The sequence below is a fragment of the Hipposideros armiger genome, unplaced genomic scaffold (assembly GCF_001890085.2).
Source record: "Hipposideros armiger isolate ML-2016 unplaced genomic scaffold, ASM189008v1 scaffold_957, whole genome shotgun sequence".
In the NCBI taxonomy this organism is placed as follows: domain Eukaryota; kingdom Metazoa; phylum Chordata; class Mammalia; order Chiroptera; family Hipposideridae; genus Hipposideros; species Hipposideros armiger.
The window spans coordinates 234,174-255,918 of NW_017732307.1; the positions used below are offsets into that span (position 1 = coordinate 234,174).

Genomic DNA, 21,745 nt, shown 5'->3' on the forward strand with positions numbered 1-21,745 from the left:
ATATCTCACTGTCAAGATAGAAAGTCATTTTCCTTGGCTTTTCTGATATGTCTGCTGACATTAAGCAATTGCTACAACTTCCCCAGTAAATACTATCTATTCCGTATGTGGCACTCACAAGTGTGTTTAGAAAAGTACCACATTCATTACAGCAAGACACTGCCTTTGTCTAAAAAACCCAGCAAAGACACAGAGGGCAAGTCACTTTAAGACTCTGTGTCATTTTACAGCAAAAACCTTTTTTACCCATTATCAAGCTAGTGTACTTTAAAATATACAGCACTAAAAATAGCAACCTTTAAAACTATAGGACACGCAAATCAAGTCCAGCTTTGTATGTAATTCTGAAAATAATTCTGTCAAGGGTTTCACTGTGGATTTCTAAATAATCTTCTGAAGTTTGAACCCAGGTAGGTAAAAAAATACCATATTTAAACTCTTCCATTTAATTACCAAAAATGTAAGAAGCCCTAGTGGAATTGATTAAAGGCACATATTTCCTTCCAAGAGTACTTTCAGAAATGCAACTGTGTGTGTTGTTGTACATGCTCAGCTAATAGCTCATCATGTTAATACCACAGGATGAATTATACCTCGGCTTATACTCATAAAAGAAACATAGAGGCATACACAAATCTTAAATGATAGAACTGATTTTCTAGAGCTATAGGAAATCAGTTCTATTGGTACATTAGCACCAAAATGTTTGGACACCAAAATGTTTGGATCAAACAGTGTTAGCTACATTAGCTGAGAGAATGAACAGTCCATTGAAACTTAGCATGCTGTACTAAAAATAAATGTTACTTTTTTTCTTTTTTCTCAATCTTAGATGGAACCTTATTAAGATCTTTCCTTTATTCATTAGTCTTACCTAAGCAGTATAAATGATATGATTACTGTTATATGTATGTGCATGTGTATACAAACATTAAATCATAACACAAGAAGTAAATATTAGCAGTAATGTTAAGTGTATATTTTGGGGGACAAGAATGTCTAAAATATCAAGCTAAATTTTCTAATAGTTACATAATGAGTATATATCGGTAATTTAGGTACTTTTCTTGGGCTACTGAAACAATAAAACTCCTGTCTATATAAATAGGCAGAAAGTCCACAACCCATATAAAAGATGTTCAACATAGGCATACTTCTTGTAATGAATACTAGAAAAAAGCCCTAAATATCCATAAATCAATAAGGAAAAAAGGTGTAATATATTCATAACCTGATACACAAAATAGTTCAAGGGAGTAAAATAGGTCCACGTGTACAAACAGTGATAAATTTTAGAAATTTCAGGAGCAAACAGAAGCCATTATGTTATCATTTATGTAAAGTTGTAAAACATTAAACAGTTTTATATTTTGTGGACATACATATATAAATTTAAAAATTTTAAATACACTAATATGATATGTACTAATTTAAGAATAGCGGTTAACTCTAGAATAGGAGGGAAAGGAATAGGATGAAATTAAAGCGAGATTCAAATATTCCTAAATATTTTTTTAAAAAAACATATCTGAGGCACACATGGAAAAATGTTTTTTGTTTTGTTTTTTTTAGGTTGTGGATAATAGATAATTGTCATATTATCTGTACTTTTGTAGTGCTTTAAAATAATTCCTCATTTAAAATTTCTTTAATTGAAGGAAAGAAAAGGATTTCCTGATTTAAAAAGAGACATATGAAATCTTTAACTTAATACAATATCAGCTATTATCACTTTTACACATAAGATTTTCTGTTTATCCTTGTTCATACAATGATATTAATGAACATCACCATAATTATATTTCAAAATATGAAAAATGTGCTAGCTCAAGACAAAAAATATTTACTAATTTTTATTCATTGTTAAAGTTTTTGAAATTTCTAGAGCTTCTTGTGAATTATAAAAGGCAAGTGAATATCAGATATATGACAAGTCAATTGAATGTAAATGCTCTTCTGACTCTTGGTATTTATTTTAAATACCACATGCTAGAAACCATCTCTTTTGAAGTTTGGTGTCATGTTATCCATTACAAGTCAGTTGGATTGCAGGCTCAGATAAAAAATATAAATTGACCTTGATCTGGGTAGGAGCATGTGCTTTTATTTTTACCAAAGTCTTATAATAGAAAGATAAACAATAAAATGAAAGACTAGAGAAATCAAAGTCTGTATTTTCATCTTGCTTTGCTTTCTTATTGCACTTTGTTTTATTTTTTTTTATTGCACTTTTTATTAAGTCCTTCCTGGAATATAAGATTTTGTGATCTGACCTTGGCTTACCTCGCCATAATGTTTTTGAGTTTCAGTCACTGTCTTCCAGCTTTGCTTAACTTCCTTGAATCACCAAACTCTAACTCTGGAATTTTATGGATTCTATTGAGACTGCTGGGAAAACCTCAACTCTGGCCTTCTTCCTTTGCTTAGCTAGGCTGTTTTCAAGGCTCAACTCTACTTTCTCAGCAAAGCTGCCCTGAATCCCGCAGCATAAATCATTCTGCCATAATCAGTGTTACACCTTTTACTTTTCCTTTGTAATCTTTTCACAATTTGTAATCCTAGTTAATGTCTGTCTCAACTCTGATGACACAGATCCTTCTTCATCATTGAATAAAAAGATAACACAGTGACTCATAAAAAAGACGGAAGACAACTAAAAAATTGTAAAGGTTTGACAGTCATTTAAACTGACTGATTCCTATTTATTAATCTGGAAAGTGATGATATTGAATATTTCCTGCCTAATTCTCAATAGGTATAATTATTACATTGAAGCCTTGTTAAAATCAAACATAGGTATAATGATGAATACCTACAGGAATACTTTTTTATTAATATTGCTTTTTACAAGTAGAATTAAGTTTCCATTCTCTTCCCCCAATAAGATTTTTATGGTTTATGCTAATATTATTAGTTTTTGTTTTATTTCCCTCCTAGCCTCCATTTATGCACAAGAATGATCACCCCATTGACTTCTTAGCCTCAAATTCTGGGTACTTCTACTAAAGCCATTCAGTTTATATATTTGATCCCAAATTTCAGTTACAGGTGTAAAATGTTATTTATTTATTTTAAATTAAAGTTTATCAGGGTGACAATTGTTAATAAAGTTACATAGGTTTCAGGTGTACAATTATGTAATGCATCATCTACATATCACAATGTGTGTTCACCACCCAGAGTCAGTTCTCCTTCCATCACCATATATTTGATCCCTTTTACCTTCATCTACCACCCACCTCCCCCTTACCCTCTGGTAACCAGTAAGCTGTTGTCTGTGTCTATGAGTTTTTGTTCCTTCATTTATTTGTCTTGTTGTTTTCAGTTTTATATCCCACATATCAGTGAAATCATGTGGTTCTCGACTTTTCCTTCTAACTTATTTCACTTAGCATAATAATCTCAAGATCCATCCATGTTGTCGCAAATGGAACTATTTCATCTTTTCTTATGGCAGAAAGAATTCCATTGTGTATGCAAAATTTTTAGCAAAAAAAGTACATGCAGGATTTGTCTCTTGTGACAGCTATAGTTCAAAATATTATGTTAATCAGTTTTGTTTTTTTAATTTTGAAAGCTAAGCCAGTGAAAAGTAGGAACTAGTTTTTATTTATTTTCTTCTCTCTTCCTAATCCATCAAATATTTATATTTGGAACAGTATGTAAAGAGTGAGCACTCAAAAAATACTTCTAATTCTTCTTCTTTTGTTAACTTTTAATATTAGGATGCATTATAATGAAGGCCATAACAGAGGAAAATATGTAACTGAATACAAACACCCCCACAAAAAAACAAGCATAACTTCAAAATTCCTGAAGCAGTTATCACAAAATTAACTTAAATGTCACTGGACATCTTCCTGGTAACGTTGTCAGTTGAATTCCCAGTTGACTAACAATCACGGTTAAACATGCACTTCTGAAGTTATGCCTAATTTATAAGAAGGCCACTTCATGAGAAAGAATACAGGGAAACCATTGTGACTATTTCTCTAGAGAGAAACTGTACTGAGGAAACTAGAGCAAAAAGAAAATTGATGTCAACCCAACAGTATCTGACTTCAAGAAAAAAATAATAAAACTAGTAAGGTTTTTCTAATTCAACTTTGTTTTTAGGGGAAAAGAGTACCAAAGGAAAAAAAGGCAATCATAAATTGTTTTGTAGGATAGCCCACAAGATATCTAATTAGATACTTAAGTAAATATATTCCACAGAAATATGTATCTAAAGCACTCATTTCTCCATAAGGGGATGAAAATTGGTTTTTGAGGAGCAAAAATATCCTATTCATTTTATGTGTAAGGAAAACATAATCACACAGTGCATCTGTACATACAGTATATTCATAGAATTAAAATTTCATGGTAGGGATGGTTATGAAAAAAATGACTAGTGAGGCTCCTTTGGGGCATGATAATGAAAGCTAGGTTGAGAACCACTGGTCTAAAATGAAGTGACACCTTTTTATTATCACCACACTTAAGTGAATAAAAATATTTATGATATGGACTAATTATTTACAATGGAAAAATAACTGTTATTAGTATCTATTTAATTTTTGTTAATATAACCAACTAGAATAATGGTTTAGAAATCAAGAAAGTAGAACATTTGGGTTTCAGAAAATGTGGTGATATAAGGGAGTGTTAATCTTTAGAGTGGAAGTCTGGAGCATTCTGGAAATTAACCTATTTCATAGACTTAGGTGTAAAAATAACCATTAATTTGTAAATTAGAAAGCATCACTATTAGAGTCTAAATAAATAAAATATTAAAATAAATTTACTGAATTGACAAAAGTGACCCATTTGAAATGCTGAGAAAGAGAATAAATTAGACCAGCCCTTTTGTTTAGATAAACCATTAAAACAACTTTTAAAATTTTTATTAAATTGTATGTTAATACAGTTGACTCAGCACAGGAGCTAAGGGCACTGACCCCCACTTGGTTGAAAATTCATGTATAACTTTTGGCTCCCCAAATACTTAACTGCAGTTGCCCCTTGGTATCTGCAATAGATTGGTCCAGGACCCCGATGGATACCAAAATCCACAGATGCTCAAGTCCTTATAGAAAACAGTGTAGAACAATGCATACAGTTGGCCCTCCCATCTGTGGATTCCCAACCATGGATGGAAAATACTGTTTTCCCATAATGTTTGGTTGAATTTGAGGATGTGAAGCCTGGGGATCTGGAGGGTGAATATATATTTATTGAAAAAAATCCACATATTAAGAGGAATCATACAGTTCAAACTGATGTTGTTCAAGGGTCAACTGTAGCTTTTTTTAAAGTTGATCAGTACAAAGGAGTGATAAAATAATAGCTAAAGGAGAGAGAAATCTTATGATGACCAAAATGGCATTTAGGCTAGTAGTTTCAAAACCCACCATCATTATTAGATATTTAGGATCAATTATTTTCATATCTGTGCTTTATAAACTGAGTTGGATGGTGACAAGCTATAAGATAAGCTATTTGCCCTTGAAGATGTTATAATATAAATGGCAAGAAAAGAGCAAACATAATGGTTTTACTGTGTGCATTATTTATGTGTTTATTTAAATAAATAAATGAACTTTAGTAGGCATTCTTACATCTAGAAACACTCCAATTGGAGAGAACAGTTTTGCAGCAGCCTATTTTAACCTTATCATGCAAATTGCAAGTACCCCAAGATGTACCCCAAGGTGTACCTTGGGGTACATCCTTTTCCCTCAACCATATGGCTTTTCCATCTTATTTTTCCTTCTGATGGATGGAGGACTCTGATGATGAATCTAGTGTTCCACCCAGCACATGCATTCTGAACCCCTTTTAGAGTAGTACCTTCTTTCTGCTTGGTATTATCCTTTGTCCACACACTTATTTCCTTTGCTATCTAATCCTCTTGAAAGCATTTGTATATATTCTCTGGCATCTTGTATAATGCTTTCAATTAGTAGCTCAGCCATGATTTGATGAATGAATGAGTAATAGTAGAAAATAAAGTAACAGTGAGAAATATGTACAGGGCATTTCCTAATACTTTGATATTGATAGCAAAAGAAATTAAATTGCTCGAAGAACCTACCAATAAAGCATATGGTTCATTCTCAAGCTGAGAATCAAAAAATTAAGTCCTGGGGCCGGCCGAGTGGCGCAATGGTTAAGAACTCGCTTGGGATGCCAGAGGGCCCCGGTTCGGATCCCACATATGAGGGCCAGTGACACTGCCCTCTACAGCTAAGATGCTGAACAACAGCTCAACCTGGAGCTGGGCTGCCGTGAGTCGCTGGCAACGGCGTAGGCTGCAGTCCCTGTGGCAGTGGGTTGCCATGGGCTGCCATATGTAGCCAGCAGCCAGCAGTCAGCGTGAGTGGCCAGCAGCCACCGTGAGTGGCCGTCCAGAAGCCGGCGACTGATCTGCCTCGCCAGGGAAGAGCGCAATGATGGTGCCAACTTGGGCCAGTGAAGCAGCGTCCTCCACAACTAGATTGAAGAACAAAACGACAGCAACTTGTCTGTTCCCCTTCCCCCAATTCCCCATCACTGTTCCCATCCCCCCAATTACCCAATAAAAATCTTAAAAAAAAAAAAAATTAAGTCCTGGACCAGTCATAGCAAGAATGAATCAAGAATACAATCAAGGGATGCTTCATGGATGACAGTTGATAAATCACAGAGAAGTTTAGAAAAAGCAGTTTTCCACCTGGGTACTTATAAAAAGAGCTGAGACTCAAGCTACCAAGATCATTATATTACCAACTACTAGAAGGAGGGAAACCTCTGATTCTATGAAGGTTCAATAAAAGTCCTGGAGGGCTGGCCAAGTGGTGCGTTGGTTAGGAGTTGGTTTGGGACGCCAGCTCTGAGCAGCAGGACCCTGGTTTGGATCCCATATGAGAGCCAGTGACGCTGCGCCCTCTACAGCTAAGATGGTGAATAGCAGTTCGACCTGGAGCTTGGGCTGCTGTGAGTCGCCGGCAACGACGTACGCTGCAGGGGGGCTGGCTGGCAGCAGGCATGAGCTTTCATGAGCTGCCGTGAGCGCCAGAAGCCACCGTGAGCTGATGTCCAATGGCCAGCAAGTGACTGCCTCACCTGGGAAGAGTGCAATGATAATACCAACATGGGCTAGTGAAGCAATGTCCTCCACAACTAGACTGAAGAACACAAGGACAGCAACTTGTCTGTTCCCCTTCCCTGATTCCCCAATGCTGTTACTCTCCCCCAATTCCCCAATAAAATGTTAAAAAATAATAATAATAAAAATAAATAAATGTCCTGGAACACTCTGCTTCTGTGTATGAATTGTGCCACTCTAAAATATATTAAATATGAAACTATGATGTTATGTATTAATCACTGTTTTAATACTAATATGTTTTTCAAAGAGAACTTTGGAAACACAATCCTTAGATAAGAAATTACTTAGATATATACTCTCTCAAGGGAGGTTGGAAAAGGAAATCCAAAATAAAACCTGATATAACTAATTAATTCTATACATGTTGACACATGTCCAGAAAGCAGAATTCCCGTGAGCTAAAAAGATTTTCTCCCTGATTTTTCATCTTCCTACCAGCCTTAGCAGGCACTTTAATTAGGTCATAAGTACAGATATATATTGGGTTGTCAGAAAAGTCATGACATATTTTTGCAACGAAAAACATAGAAAAAAATACGTCATGACTTTTCCGACACCCAATAAATAGATACTATATCCAGCATATTTGCTGTTAAGTTTTGGCTTAATAGTCATCTATCGTAAGCCTGAAAAAAATCAAAACCAAGCACTTTTCAACTGAATGAATCTATTTTAATCTGATTAGTAGCTGCCACTTACTAAAGAAAAAGTATGGTATAGACTCAGGACTAGAGAAGTAGGAGTCTAGAAACTTAAAGTTGTGGCTTTAAGTTGACATGTTTTTCAATTGTATGTAAGGTCTATGCAAATCTTATAAGAGTTGACAAGTACTTGTGAAGAGGGTTGAAATGGATTGGGCTTGGGGAGGTAGGATAGGATTATTTTGAGGACCTTTAACAGGGTCTAAAATAGTTTGGCTCAAAGATTGCCATTAAAAAAACAAAACAAAACAAAAAACAACTACCACTTGGCTCACTTGTTTTTATAGGTGCAGATATCCTATTATCTTTACCACAGTGTGTTGTGGGTTCCCAAGACCACACTCATTTTCAGTGATTCACTAGGACTCACAGATCTCTGAAAAGCTGTTATACTCATGGTTCTGGTTTATTACTGTGAAAGGATACAGATTTAAATCAACAAAGACAAAAAGAGTATACAGAAGAGTCCAGGAAAGATCACGTGCAAATGTGCAGTTATCCTCTCCCAGGAGAAGGGTACAGAGTACTTAATTCTCCCAACAGCAATATATGACAACACAATTGAAGCGTTGCCAACCAGGGAAACTCACCCAAGTCTTTGTCCAGGGTTTTCATTGGGGCTCAGTCACCTAGATATGGAACACTCATGTAACTGACCTTAACTACTCAGTCTCCAGAAACCCCAGAGGTCAAACTGATACAACATGGCCCAGAACCCCAGGTAAACAAAACTAGGCCTTCACCATAAATCATATTTTTAGCATAAAACATCTGGTGTGACTAACTGGCAGTTATACAATGACACACTTATCAAGCAGGCTATTCCAAGGGCTAAAGGTTATCTCCCAGGACCTGGTCAAGGGACAGTCTTTCAATTTGGAACGTCCAGGGTCTGACCTCTCCAACTGTTGAATTAACCCTTTACTGCACCATATGGTAATGAGGGGTCCCTTTGTTCTAGTGTCTCACATTTGATAGACATTTCACCTGTTACTACCAACTTAAGTGCCTCAAGTGTAGTTCTGTTGATTTATCTCCTGCTGAATAACCAACCTTTAATGACTTACCAATTTCTAAGCGGAAAGATTCATATCTCTTGGGGTAGCTTAAAATGTTCATTTTGTGAGGTCAGGAACTCTGGAACTCAAGCACCAAGTGAAATCCCTAGCATATTGCAAATACTTAATACATTTTTTGAAAGAATAAATAATAGCTGAACCTTCTGCTCTTTGGATTATTTCTTGTTCCCTGTACCTTTACTAACATGGTTCTCTCATTCTACATTTTCCATCAGGTTAAATTTTTTAACCACACTTCAAGGTTTTGGTCAAATTCCACGCCTGTCCTAAAGCCTCCTCCAGCCTTCGTATCAGGCGTTAGTCCACCATCTTTCTCTGTGTTCCCATAATTTAATTTATTTCTAGATGCACTTATACTCCACCTTGCATTATAGTTGATTACAAATGTACCCTTTTATCTAACTCTAGAGGTTGGCTTTTAAAGACAGAGAAATTGACCCACCCATCTTTATAGTCCCTAGAATTCCTATCCTAATGTGTCGCTTCAGTTTACTCGATGAAATTGAATATTGCAATTATTTAATCATAATTTTTCAAGGTCATATTGCCAGGCTAAAATGGGGCCAAGGGAAAATGTAACTAATCTCCAAAAATTTTTAGTTGTTGAACTCAGTCTGAATCTCACAAAAGTGGTATTACAAGCTTTCAAATGAGAGTAAATGAAAAGTAGATTTGACCAAAAACATAAGAGCATAGTGTACAGAGCAGCTTTACTGTGGCCTCAACAGGATAAGCTAAATTATAATCATAGATCCATTTCATCTTTCCTGTCTGTGTACTCTTCTGAAGATGCTTTCAACTTCAGGGCTTTGGAGAGTTATTTGTCACCATAGGTCAGAAATCAGTTTGATTAGTTTTGCTGACATCTATCATCTCAAAATTTCTGAAATCTGCCTTAGAAATAAAAACTAGCAAGAATTTCAGTGGCAATAATTCAATTTGTATATATATCAGGATGCTACACTTTGACACATGAAAAGGGTCTAGAGACACCCTTTTGTTTAGGCTACAGCAATGTTGAAGTGATTGAGATTGTAAGTGGGTCCTAGAAATTAAGAGTCAAAAAGTTAATTTCAAATAAATTGTTCTCTTGGATACAAGGAGAGCCTCTTTATTTATTCATATAAATGTATCTATTTTTTCATGCTGTTATTTCCTCTCTTATTTTTGCTCATATGGTCTCAGATTTTATTATCCCTATCTTCTGTCCAACCAACCTTGGTTTATTCAAAACTATTTTTATTAAACATCTACTATGTGCATAACTTTTTACTATGCATGAGAAACAGGACCACTAAGAGATTCATTTAAACTTAATAAAATTTTATTAAGCTAGTGCTCAATGTTCTACCAGGAGCCCTGCGATTTCCTGGTGCTATAAAGAAAAGTTAGGCAGGGTTCCTACCTCTGAATAGATTACGGTATATAGCTGGAGAGAACAATCTTAGAAGAAATAGCTATGCTTTTTCTGTGGTTATGATAGAGCAGTATAGAAAGGGCTGTAAAAATAGTTGAAGAGAATTTAGTTACCTAAGTAAAAGGAAAGTTTCAGAATTGAGGTAATAAGGGAATTCAAGGAAGTGGAAAAATGTAGAGCAGATGCAAGTATAGAGAATATTAAGAACCTGTTTCCTGGGAAGCAAGGAGCCTTCACAGAGAGGTTATGAGTCAAGATTAACCAAGATTTTTAAAGTGAAAGATTACACCCTTCCTAGTTCTTGATCATACGGTCGGCTTTCCCTGGCCTGAGTCCACACTAGAGGCCCACCTATAAACACAATTTTTCAGAATACTTGAAATAGGATTATCGAAGCCAACCTGGAGAGCAATCACTAAACGATAATTATTTTTACCCATAATGCCAGTGTATGATTAAGTGGCTATACCATTATGTTAAAGGAAACACTGAAAATTAACCAGGGAAAGCATTCTTCCTTTGCTATTGGGTTGTCGGAAAAGTCATGATGTATTTTTCTGTTTTTCTTTGCAAAAATTCATCATGACTTTTCCGACAACCCAATACTTAGTCTCACTAGGGAAAGGCTGTGACATTTGCCCTAGTTTCTCTGCCTGTCCAGTTCTTATGCTTGCCTCAAATGTATGCAATTTGAATATATTGTGAGAAACATTTCAACACCTGTATGATGTCAATGTTCAGTTAGCTTGTCTTTAATTTTACCACTTTTAACGCCTTCTATAAAGAAATTCAGTGATGTAGAATGGTGAGCCAAACTGACTTTAGTTAACTTAATTGATTGCTGTTTATTATAACATTTACTCCACACTCCATACATGAAGATCACAATTGTCACCTTTACTACAATAGATTAGTGTCCAACATTCTTTCCCATCCGTGTAATTAGAAAGGATATAGCTTACTAAGTTTTTGAGGTTTTTAAAATTACCATTATACTTTAAATATGTTTGAGATGTAAAATGAAGAATATACAGCTTATATTTTCCTTAAACAGAAGTAGAGATGATTCTTATTTTTCAAGGGCACCTCTGTTTGCTAACCCACCTCTCTGTGTATAGGAAAATGTTGAAGGTGGAGACTGCAGTCGCTGCAAACCTGGCTTCTTCAATTTGCAAGAGGATAATCCTAAAGGTTGTGACGAGTGTTTCTGTTCTGGGGTTTCCAACAGATGTCAGAGTTCCTACTGGACCTACGGCAATGTAAGCAATAGACTTTCACTTCTATGCACTGTTTGCTCTTCCACTGGCCTTCTTGCTACTGTTACTGTTCTTTAGTAAGAATTTTTTTTTCTTGTAGTGAGCTTCTATATAAAGTTATCAGAAGTGGTGGGATTTTTTTTCAAATGCTATTTATGTATCTTTGATCAAAGCCTTTAAGTTTTTCTTTGTAACCATATGTAGAGGGGAACCTCTTAGAATAAGTCAACTCCAGTCTTTGTAGTGCTCATGATGAGTATGTGAAGCAGTAATGAAATGAATGTTGTTCTAGCCCCAAGAGCTAATGAATCAGTAAAGAAAGCATCTGATGGTGATACAAAGAATTACATATTCCATTCTCCAATGTTTTTGGTATACAAGTTAAGAAAAATTGCTGTATCATTTATACATATTACCCACCAACCTTTAGTTACTATTTGATGTTGGTTGGGCCGTTTCATTGTTAAAAGGGGACATGAAATTTGAACAGTGTCATCTTCATTCTTAATTGATTGAAAAATTTCAAATTATTACCTATTTAATATTTACTGGAATTTTTATCCTCTAGTTTAAACATAAACATAAACATGTTGACCTTACTTCCTCTCATTTGCACCACAGTCCCCATTACCTTTTGATCTGTATGCAATGATTTGTCTCCTTACAGAAGAGGTATGAGAGGAAAATGGGACTTTCAGGCAATTTCATATAGCCTGTGAGGCTGCTCTTAAGTAGCAGGAAACAGGCTGGAGAAAGAAAAGCCTCGAGGAGGAATGAAAAACTGTTCCATACAGGGTTGCGTGTGCTAAAAAGTTGGATTCTTATACTTGGAGGGTCACTGAAGGATTTTAGCAGGGGTGTGATATGATTAGAGTTGTGTTTTACAAAGATAACTATTTCAATAAACTATCTCCCTTCCTTTCAACTTTAATCAGCTAACTAATCCTTAACACAATAATCATATATATTTTTTCTCTGCTTTTAAGTCAAGTCTGAAATATTCTGAGTAGTTTCTGACTGTACTCTCATGTCTAAATTTGAATCCATACATACTTTATCAAATGTGCTGCTGTTGAGCATATTACACAGAACCAGCAGTGAATGGAAATCTAGTTTAACTTCCTCCTTTTGTTTGTGGAGCTTACCCTGCCTTCTAGACAGCCATGTTAGTATATCAAAGTTTCATAGTGAGCAGAGGAGCAGAGGTGGCACTCAGCCTTTGCTCTGAAGCGAAGCCCACTGATATTTGCATTTTATTAAGGCTTCTGAAAAGAACTTCTTCTAATCTCACTGGGCTGTCTTAGAATGTCTGGAGGGTGATGTTAGAAAGGGGAGAAATGGAAGTAATATCTTATTGTCTAGCTAGTCAGTAAATTTTTATTTGGTTTCTTTCCCTTTGACCAGGGCAGTCCCAGCAATTCCACAACTTTGGTTGATACAAAATCAAATGAGTTCTACATGGAGAAATTAAAAAAAAAATCATCCATATATAATCACCATTGCCATTCTGCCCGTCATCACCCTCAGCACCAAGCAGCTCACACAGGTCTAGTGGGCTCTGGTAGCTGTGAACCTCAGTGTCCAGTATTTTGTCCTGACCTGACAGTTTAAATTAGAATTGCAGCTGTATGCATGTCCATGGCTGGAGTATAAAGATGGAAAAGCAAATCATCATGGCTTCCCTAAGTCCTCCTTTAAGGTTCCTTCCTTTTCTGGGCCAAGGATCCAGGCTTCTAGGTGGTGGGTTCCTACAACAGTTCTGACCACATGGGAAGGAGTAGGTACAGTATTTGTGAGCTGTGGCCACAGCAACAAGCTGGTGGGTTCAAATGTCCTTAAGCCTCAAAGGTGAAATTTAAATAGGTGGGAAGGGAGGAGACACTGAATGAAAAGCCACTTTTTAGGCACTTTCATATTTTATTTTTATTTTTCCTCTGATTCACAAATGCATATGTAACCCCTTTTATAATTGTTTCTATAAACAATAGAAAATTACTAGTGGATTGAAAATATGAAATTTAAAGTCCAACTAATTGATAATTACTATAGCATCATAACCATTGTATAATTTTGAGTGAATTTCTATTTTTAAGAAAGAGGCACTTGGAATCATAATTTAAAAAAAAAACATTGGATGAATAAAAACATTATTATGTAGCACATACCACCAAAACTCCTAGGACCATCAAGAAAAAATAAATAGGCATCTGTAATGAGTACATATGATAAGTTTAGTGATATTCACAACACTCATATTTTTGTAAACTTGTATAGTTTTTGTTAATGTAAAAAAAAAAAAAGGACACGACAGGAATATGAAAGAGACAAGAAGTGGACAGATTTTTTTTTTTCCCCCTAAGTAACGATGAGTGTGTGTTTTCTTTAAGATATTAGACATGAGTGGCTGGTATCTGACTGACATCTCCGGCCACATTCGAGTGGCTCCCCAGCAGGACAGCTTCCATCCACCTCAGCAGATCAGCATCAGTAGCGTGGAGGCCCGCGGAGCCCTGCCACAGGACTATTACTGGAGCGCCCCAGCCCCGTATCTGGGAAACAAAGTAAGTCCATATGGCGTTTGCTTCTTGCTACTTTGCTTTAGCAGATCCATAAAGATAAGGGGTTTTATTTAGTATTTGTTTAAGGAATGATAAGCATATCAAATATACGCGTACGCTGTGCCGAATTGCCAGGACCAATAAAATCAGATTGAGTTGGACATTTTTCCCATGTCCCCTGGGCCATGGTGTCCCTGGTGCACAACTTTACATTGCTGATGTTCTACGTAAACTTTTTGAATGAACGAATAAATTAATGAAGTCTCTAAAATATTTTCACACAACAAATGATAGATATTGGAAGAAACACTGTTGTGTTTACTTAAAACAGCTGTTCTTCTACAGTTGTCTTTCTGTGGTGGGATACTTCCTACAATTTCGCTCATCTGTTTCTAGTTCATTTCGAAGTTGCTATTCAACTTCTTTTCTATCTTGTATGAATGTTAATTGGAAATGAAATTTATTACATAACTAATTTAATGCTTGCCGTGAAGCTTACATAAACAACATATTTCCTGGAGTTCAGAACGAGAACTACCTTAAAAGAAGTGCCAGATTGAAAGCACATGTTTGTTTTAAAGCCCACTCGCACATATAGAAAAACACACAGATAAGCAAACATAGATCCTCCGAGGTACAAGCGCCTTTTAATCTTCTGTTGTAAATTGTCTCTGTGGTGCCTTGACTTTTATTTTGTTTTATTCCACCTAATAATTTGTAGGACCAAAATTTGGTAATTTTAAATGTTAATTCTTTCTTGTTCTGTAAAAATTAATGCTTATCAGTTGCTGGTTAAATTACCTAATCACACAAAGAAAAATCCTTTAGCAAATTGATGCTATTTAAGCCTAGTTTTCGTCTATAAGAATATAGTGTTGCTTTTGAAGAAATCTTTACTGGTTAAATAAGTAAAAATGTATTTATAGTTAGTGGTCCTTTCACCACGGCATGTGAGTATTCAGGTAAAAAAACTTAGTAGTTCATGTCTTACTTGGTGAATGGAAGACTGGTGGTTTTAGCAGATTGAAGAAATTTTAACCCATTGCCAGTTTCTTATTTATAACAGGTTTCAAATGTGATTATGAAAAATGTGTAAATGAATAAAATACATTTCAATGAATATGTGTTTTAAAAGAGACAGTGTATGTTGCATAAAGTTCTACAGCTGTAATAAAAACCTAATTAAAGTTTTATTTGCAAGGCCCATTACAATGACAGGAAGTTATTCTATCCAGTTCTATTTAGAAACTCCTGTGTCCCCAATAAGAATAAAATAACACCGAAGACTTGAATGTCTATAGCTGAACGTTATCAAAAACTAAATAAACTCAATTATTTTTTTTTTCTGCTTTGAGGAGTTCAGAGAAAAGCCATGGGTCAAAATTGGATGCATTTCAGAGGTCTTATTTGTCTTACTATACTGAAATTTATTTAAGGATCACTTACAATAGAATGTTCTTTACCATATTTTCTATCATTTCTTTTCTGGTTGTACGTTTTCTTTCTGTTGGCTGAAAATCAAACTGACAGAAGAAAAGCAAGCAAATGTGATATTGAATAGCATCAGAGCAAAGAATTTGGACATCCTGTTTGTAGCTGTTGGTTCCCAAAGATAACTTCCCTTCTCCTGGCTGAATTGTTTCTTATAACTATCCACAATGAAGCACTTCATATTCCCCTACAGATCATTTTCACATCAAAAAACTGTGCTTGCCTGTGCTTCAATTTCCATTCAATGAACAAAATAATGGTAACAGGGTGTGCAAATTGTTTGAATATGGAAGACATTTTTTAATGTAATGTGGAAGCCCTCGGTGGTTTACTGTCAGATAGCTCAGTATGAATGAAACAATTTGCCTTAATAACTGAACCATATAAATTTTTGATACTACCAATAATACTGCAAGCTCTCACAAATTACCACAGTACATCTTAGCTGTCATGTCACATCACGTAAATTATAGTCATGATGACATGCTTAGCTTGGTTGATTTAATATCTTGCTAAGGAAATGGAAAATTGTAGGGCTTTGTTTGTAAATTCAATAAAGCTACTTTTCTAAATAGTTGAGGCTGAATTCTTTACCAGTAATTGCCGTTTCAATCGGAGCCCTTCCCAGGCTCTGACAGAAATAGTATATCAAAAAACTAGTGTATCTGATTAGATATTGAATTTCATTTACGTCCAAGACCAGGAGGCTGCAGGTACATAATTCCTCCTCTGCTTTTTAAAAAAATATTCCTAAGTCAAAAAAATATTTATGAGATGCTATTAGCATTTTCTAAATGTTTGTATAGCCAATTTTCAAACATTTTCCGTCAGTCACTTGGTTATGAGGCTATTTACAACAAAAAGGCGACGTGATTTGTTGTGCATATTTATTATAATGGAGATGTCAGAGGTTATTCGTTTTTTTTTAGGAACCTAACCCAAAATAATAAAACTGCTCTTACATGGGATACAGTTTGCTAGCATAGAGGTCCACCTGATCGCAATAAAACTCCAGGACAATAAGCCATTTAGCAAAGGAATACTTTTTATCCTAAGAAACATTTTTATTGACTGCAGTCCTCTTTGGAGTAATGAGAAATACACCAGTGAATATAAGTATTTACGTAGATGAGACCTAGAAAAACCTAACACATTTTTATACTGCCCATTTAAAGACTTTCCATAATCTCAACTATGAGTTAATTCTTCAATAGCAATCTTGAATTTTTTTTTTCACATGTGTGAGTGAATATTTAGGACAACTGGTACAAACAGTGTTAATTTTCTCCCCTCATTCGAGACAGTCAAGGAGAATGAAGTCAGGCACCCATAGGGCTATACTAGGCATCATTTCATTTTCAAAATGTTTGGCGAATGTTAATGCTTGGTTTTAGAGCATTTGTTTAAGCATGGAACTAGGCAGGAATGGAAAGCGCTTGAGAACAGAGTCCTGCTGTTTTGCTACAGGATACAGCTATTTAGAAACAGTTTGGGTATTTCAGAGTTGGAATAATTTACTGCTTTAGTAAACTAAGTTCTATTGGAACATTGAAATAGTCATTTACTTAAGGTTACCCTAGTGGTCTGAAATAGTCCAGCTTCCAAAAGCAATTCTCTTTGCGTCTGTAAAGTTCCCAGAGAATTGAGCTTGGACTGTCTGCTGTTCCCTCATTACCATTAAGGCTTGAAATTCTGTCTCTGAGCATTATTAAATTAATCTTATGTGATTTTTCTTTACAAAACAATGTTTATTTTCTACAACATTATGCTATTTTTTTTCTGTTTCTAGTTTTAAAAAGCTTTTAAATTGTTTCATGTAGTTGCCAAGTCTACCTATAGCCTAGCTTAAGATGCACATTATGCGTTTGCTGACAAAATAGCATCTGGCTTCTAAAAGTAATCTTTGGAACTTCTTTGTTGTGCTTGCTTGACTTTCCATTCTATTTCTCCAAACCCCAAATTAAAGCTGTGGATTTGAAGAAGACTGATATTTGAGCTTTACAGAACAGGATAGTTCTTGTCACATAAAAGGAGCTTAAAAAATATTTTGTGATTAATGCTACACACTTAGCAATAACAAAAAATTGTTGGAGTTTACTCAGGAGTGACTCTTATATTGGGATTTATGTGAAAGTTAGAATTTGATTTCAATCTTGGTTTAAACAATGAAAACTCACTACAAGCATGATCCACTCTCATTTTAGCAATATAATTTGTATTTGTGACTTCTTTGCTCCACATTCCTCAAAATTATTCAAAAGTAAAGGTCAAACTCTCTCCCCATCTTTAACTTCTTACAATTTAAGTCTTGGTTAATTGGATTAATTAAGAAGAGGTTCTCTACAAGTGGAGAGAATAGCATGGTCCTAAAAGTAAATAGGATAAATTAACTGTGATTGAATTGTTATTCCACAAATCAGATCTCATCAAGAATGATTTGGTAATGGAGTAGTACCAAGAAAACACTCTGTTGCCTAAAATAAATCAAATGTGTTGTTAGGGGTAAATTAGAAAATGTATTTATTAACAAAACACCAAGAAATCATTTATTGTTCATAGTTATGGTAACATCTACTATGCAAAGTTAGCCCACCTATGAGGACTCAAGGTCACACATAAAAATCTCCCGATCTTACCTATCCTTCTAACAATATTATATTGATATTTTGCCTAATAAAATTTATATAAGAGCATTTTAATATTCAGATGCATTCTTCTGTTTATAATGTCTTATAATGAAGTATAATAGGGATAAAAATCAGTTTTACAATTGATCGACTGAGTACTAAATGGGAACATTCAGTTTAAGAACAATTTGATAGGAAAAATTAAGGAGTTTACTTAATAGTACTTTCACTCTGAGTTGGCTTTGTGATGCCATTGTCAACAAAACTAACATAATTTAGGGCCGCATTGGTAGGCGTTTACTGGTCAGATCAAGGAAGATAATAGTTATACAGATTCTGCACAAAACATGTCATAAAATATTCAACCCTCCAAACTCCCTCATGAAAATAGATGCAAACATTCTAAAAATAGAATTAACAATCTGAACCCACAGTGTATAAAAATGGTAAAACGTAATTGGCCAAGATGCTTTTCTTATAGGAGCTCAAGGATGGTTTATTATCTGAAAATCAGTTTAAGTAATTGTCCATATTGACTAATTAGAAGAAAGAGACAACAAATAAAAAACAAGTATATCAATAATTACAGAGAAAAAGATATAGGTAAAATTAAATAATGATTCATGATGTTTAAAAAAATTTGCAAACCTGGGTTGAAAGACAATTCTTTAACTGATGAAATGTATCTACACAAAAATAAATAGCAAATATTTGATTTAATATAAAGTGTTTAAAGAGTTTTTTAAGATCACAACCATGAGACAATTTTTACTGACTACTTTTATTTAATATTGAACTAAAAGACCTAGATAGTGCAGTAAGATAAAAAAATAAATAAATGATATAGAGATTGGAAAGGAAGAAGTAAAACTGTAATTTGTAAATGATGTGGTTATCTGCTTTGTGAACTCAAAAGATAAATTATTAATAAGTGAATCAAGAAGAGAACTGTATACAAATTAATATATAAAAGTCAATTGTTAAAAATCAGTTAAAAGACACTTTAAGAAGAAGTCTTTTATAACAGCAATAAATATTAAAAGTACCAAAGATTAAATCTATATGGAAAAGCAACGGGCTAAGAAAAATCAAAGGAATTCCTAAAAGAAAGCCAGAGATGGGGTTTTAATGAAAACTTAGCTGGTATGAAAACTTAGGACTTATTTTTTAAAAATATATAATGATTAAGTCAAAGCACTATTGGTTTGGAAATAGATAAAAATATCAATGAAACTGATAAAATAGCTCAGATAGATCATATATATGTGTGTATATATATATATATATATATACACACACACAAACACATATATATTTATGAATACTTGACTTTTAATAAGGTGGATATTGCAGATCAATGACAATCAGATAGACTATATAACAAAAGGTTGTGGTATCACTGATTATTCAAAGAGAAAAAAATACTTTCTGCATCCCTACTTTACATTATATATTAAAAATAAAATCCTAGTTGAAACAAAGACTACAATTTCAAAAGTCATACTAAAAAAAGCTTTTCAAACACAGTATTGGAATTTTTGCTTCTGGCTGTGATTCAATAATGGGGTTCAGATTTACCTGCCTGTCTTAAATAACAAGAAAGCTTGAGGAAAAACATGTGAAACAACAGGATTTACACACTGGACAACAGATAGTGTAGGACTGTGATACCTGAAGAAAGATAAACAAATGAGGTGAGGCTACAGTTGCCCCAGATTTTTGCCTGGGTGCAGTTCCCGAGGTAAAGTGCATTGGAGGAAAACCCAAACAGCATGGTCTGAAAGACAAAGATTGGAGCTCAGGGAGGCAAGGAAGCTAGAATCTGTGTGAAATAACACTAAATAAGAGAGAGATGGAGAGAGAGTGAGAGAGAGAAAGAGAGAGAGAGATATTGAAATCTGTAAAGGTGTAAAGGAAACCTCCAGCCTGACTGACTGTTGAATTGGATTGGAGAAAAGGACTTAAGGCTGGTAAAACTACTAAAAAGTAGTAAGAGAAACAATTCCTGGAGCTAACACAGAGCTGGTAACAGTTCATTTTCCCACCATTATAAAGTGTAAAATCTTTATAACGGAAAGGATATCAGGTAAAGTGCTCAGCAAGTATTGTCTTGATAGAGTTGCTAAATTAGCCCCTAACTACAGGCTGCTCTAGATTCACCCAGACAAATTTTAAAAGCAAGCCTTAAAAGAAACCAACTTATTCTAAGTAAATTAGCTGCATGTCTGAGCAAAGTTCAATTGTAATTAATTACAACAAAATCCAGCACCCAGCAATGTAAAATACATCATGTTGGGCATCAGATCAAAAATTACCAGGCCTATAAACAAACAGGGGCATAAGAACCATAACCAGGAGACAAATAAATCAATAAAAACAGATGCCAAAGTGATGCAAAAAATCATGCCAAGGTACGTCAGAATCAAATTATTTAAAAAAGAAAAGAAAAGAAAAGGAAGGAAGGAAAGAAGGAAGAAGCGGTAATGATAAAGAGAAAAATCCTAAATGCAGCCAGACAAAAAAAGATGCAGCATGTACAGAAAAACAAAGATAAGAAAGATAGAAGGTTCTTGTCAGATACAATACAAGCCAGACAGTACAGAGATGTTTTAAAGCGTTGGGGGGAAAGGAAATAACAACAAACAAACAAACAAAAACTATCAATCTAGAATTCTTCACCAAGCCAAAATATCTTTGAAAAATGAAAGCAAAACAGAGTATTTTTTAGAGAAATAAAAGCAGACATATTTTTTTCATTAACACATCTACAGTAGAAGAAATGTAGACAGGTACTTCAGTTAAAGAAATATGATACCAGGTAGAAATTTATTCCTATAAAAATGAACTAAAAGTATCAAAGCAGGTAAATAATAATGTTTTTTCCACTGATTACCACCTAACAGAGAACTTCAGGCTAGTCATCTCTTTAGTTCTAGGCTTATTGACAGAATAACAAAACTTAACATGGGATTTCAGGTACCTTTTTTGTATCACTTATTCTTTGAAATTGTAAAAAAGAAGAGTATGCCATAACAAGTGCATTAAAAAAGCCTTCCTTTTGCACCTCTACTCCTTGTCTTAAAAATAAAGAAAGCGGGCGGCCGAGTGGCGCGATATTTAAGAGTGGGCTTGGGATGCCAGCTCTGAGCAGCAGGACCCTGGTTCGGATCCCACATATGAGGGCCAGTAACACTGCCCTCTACAGGTAAGATGCTGAACAACAGCTCAACCTGGAGCTGGGCTGCTATGAGTCGCCGGCGACAGCGTAGGCTGCAGCCCCTGTGGCAGTGGGTTGCCATGGGCTACCGTGTGTAGCCAGCAGCCAGCGTGAGTGGCTGGCAGCCGGTGTGAGCTGCCGTGAGCCGCAGTGAGCGGCCATCCAGAGGCCAGCGACCGATCTGCCTCACCTGAGAAGAGCACAATGATAATACCAACATGGGCCAGTGAAGCAACGTCCTCCACAACTAGACTGAAGAACAAAAGG

At 35.1% G+C, this 21,745-nt stretch overlaps 1 protein-coding gene across 1 annotated transcript in view; it reads left to right on the forward strand.

Moving 5' to 3' along the window:
• The window catches only part of LAMA2 (laminin subunit alpha 2), a gene marked incomplete at its 5' end in the record, with an annotated part of 435,223 nt that overhangs the window by 110,494 nt on the left and 302,984 nt on the right, over window positions 1-21,745 (forward strand). The window contains 2 exons of the mRNA XM_019630849.1: window positions 11,448-11,588; window positions 13,973-14,146. Of these exons, the coding sequence (XP_019486394.1) occupies window positions 11,448-11,588; window positions 13,973-14,146 (315 nt within the window). The remainder of the gene's footprint in view (window positions 1-11,447; window positions 11,589-13,972; window positions 14,147-21,745) is intronic.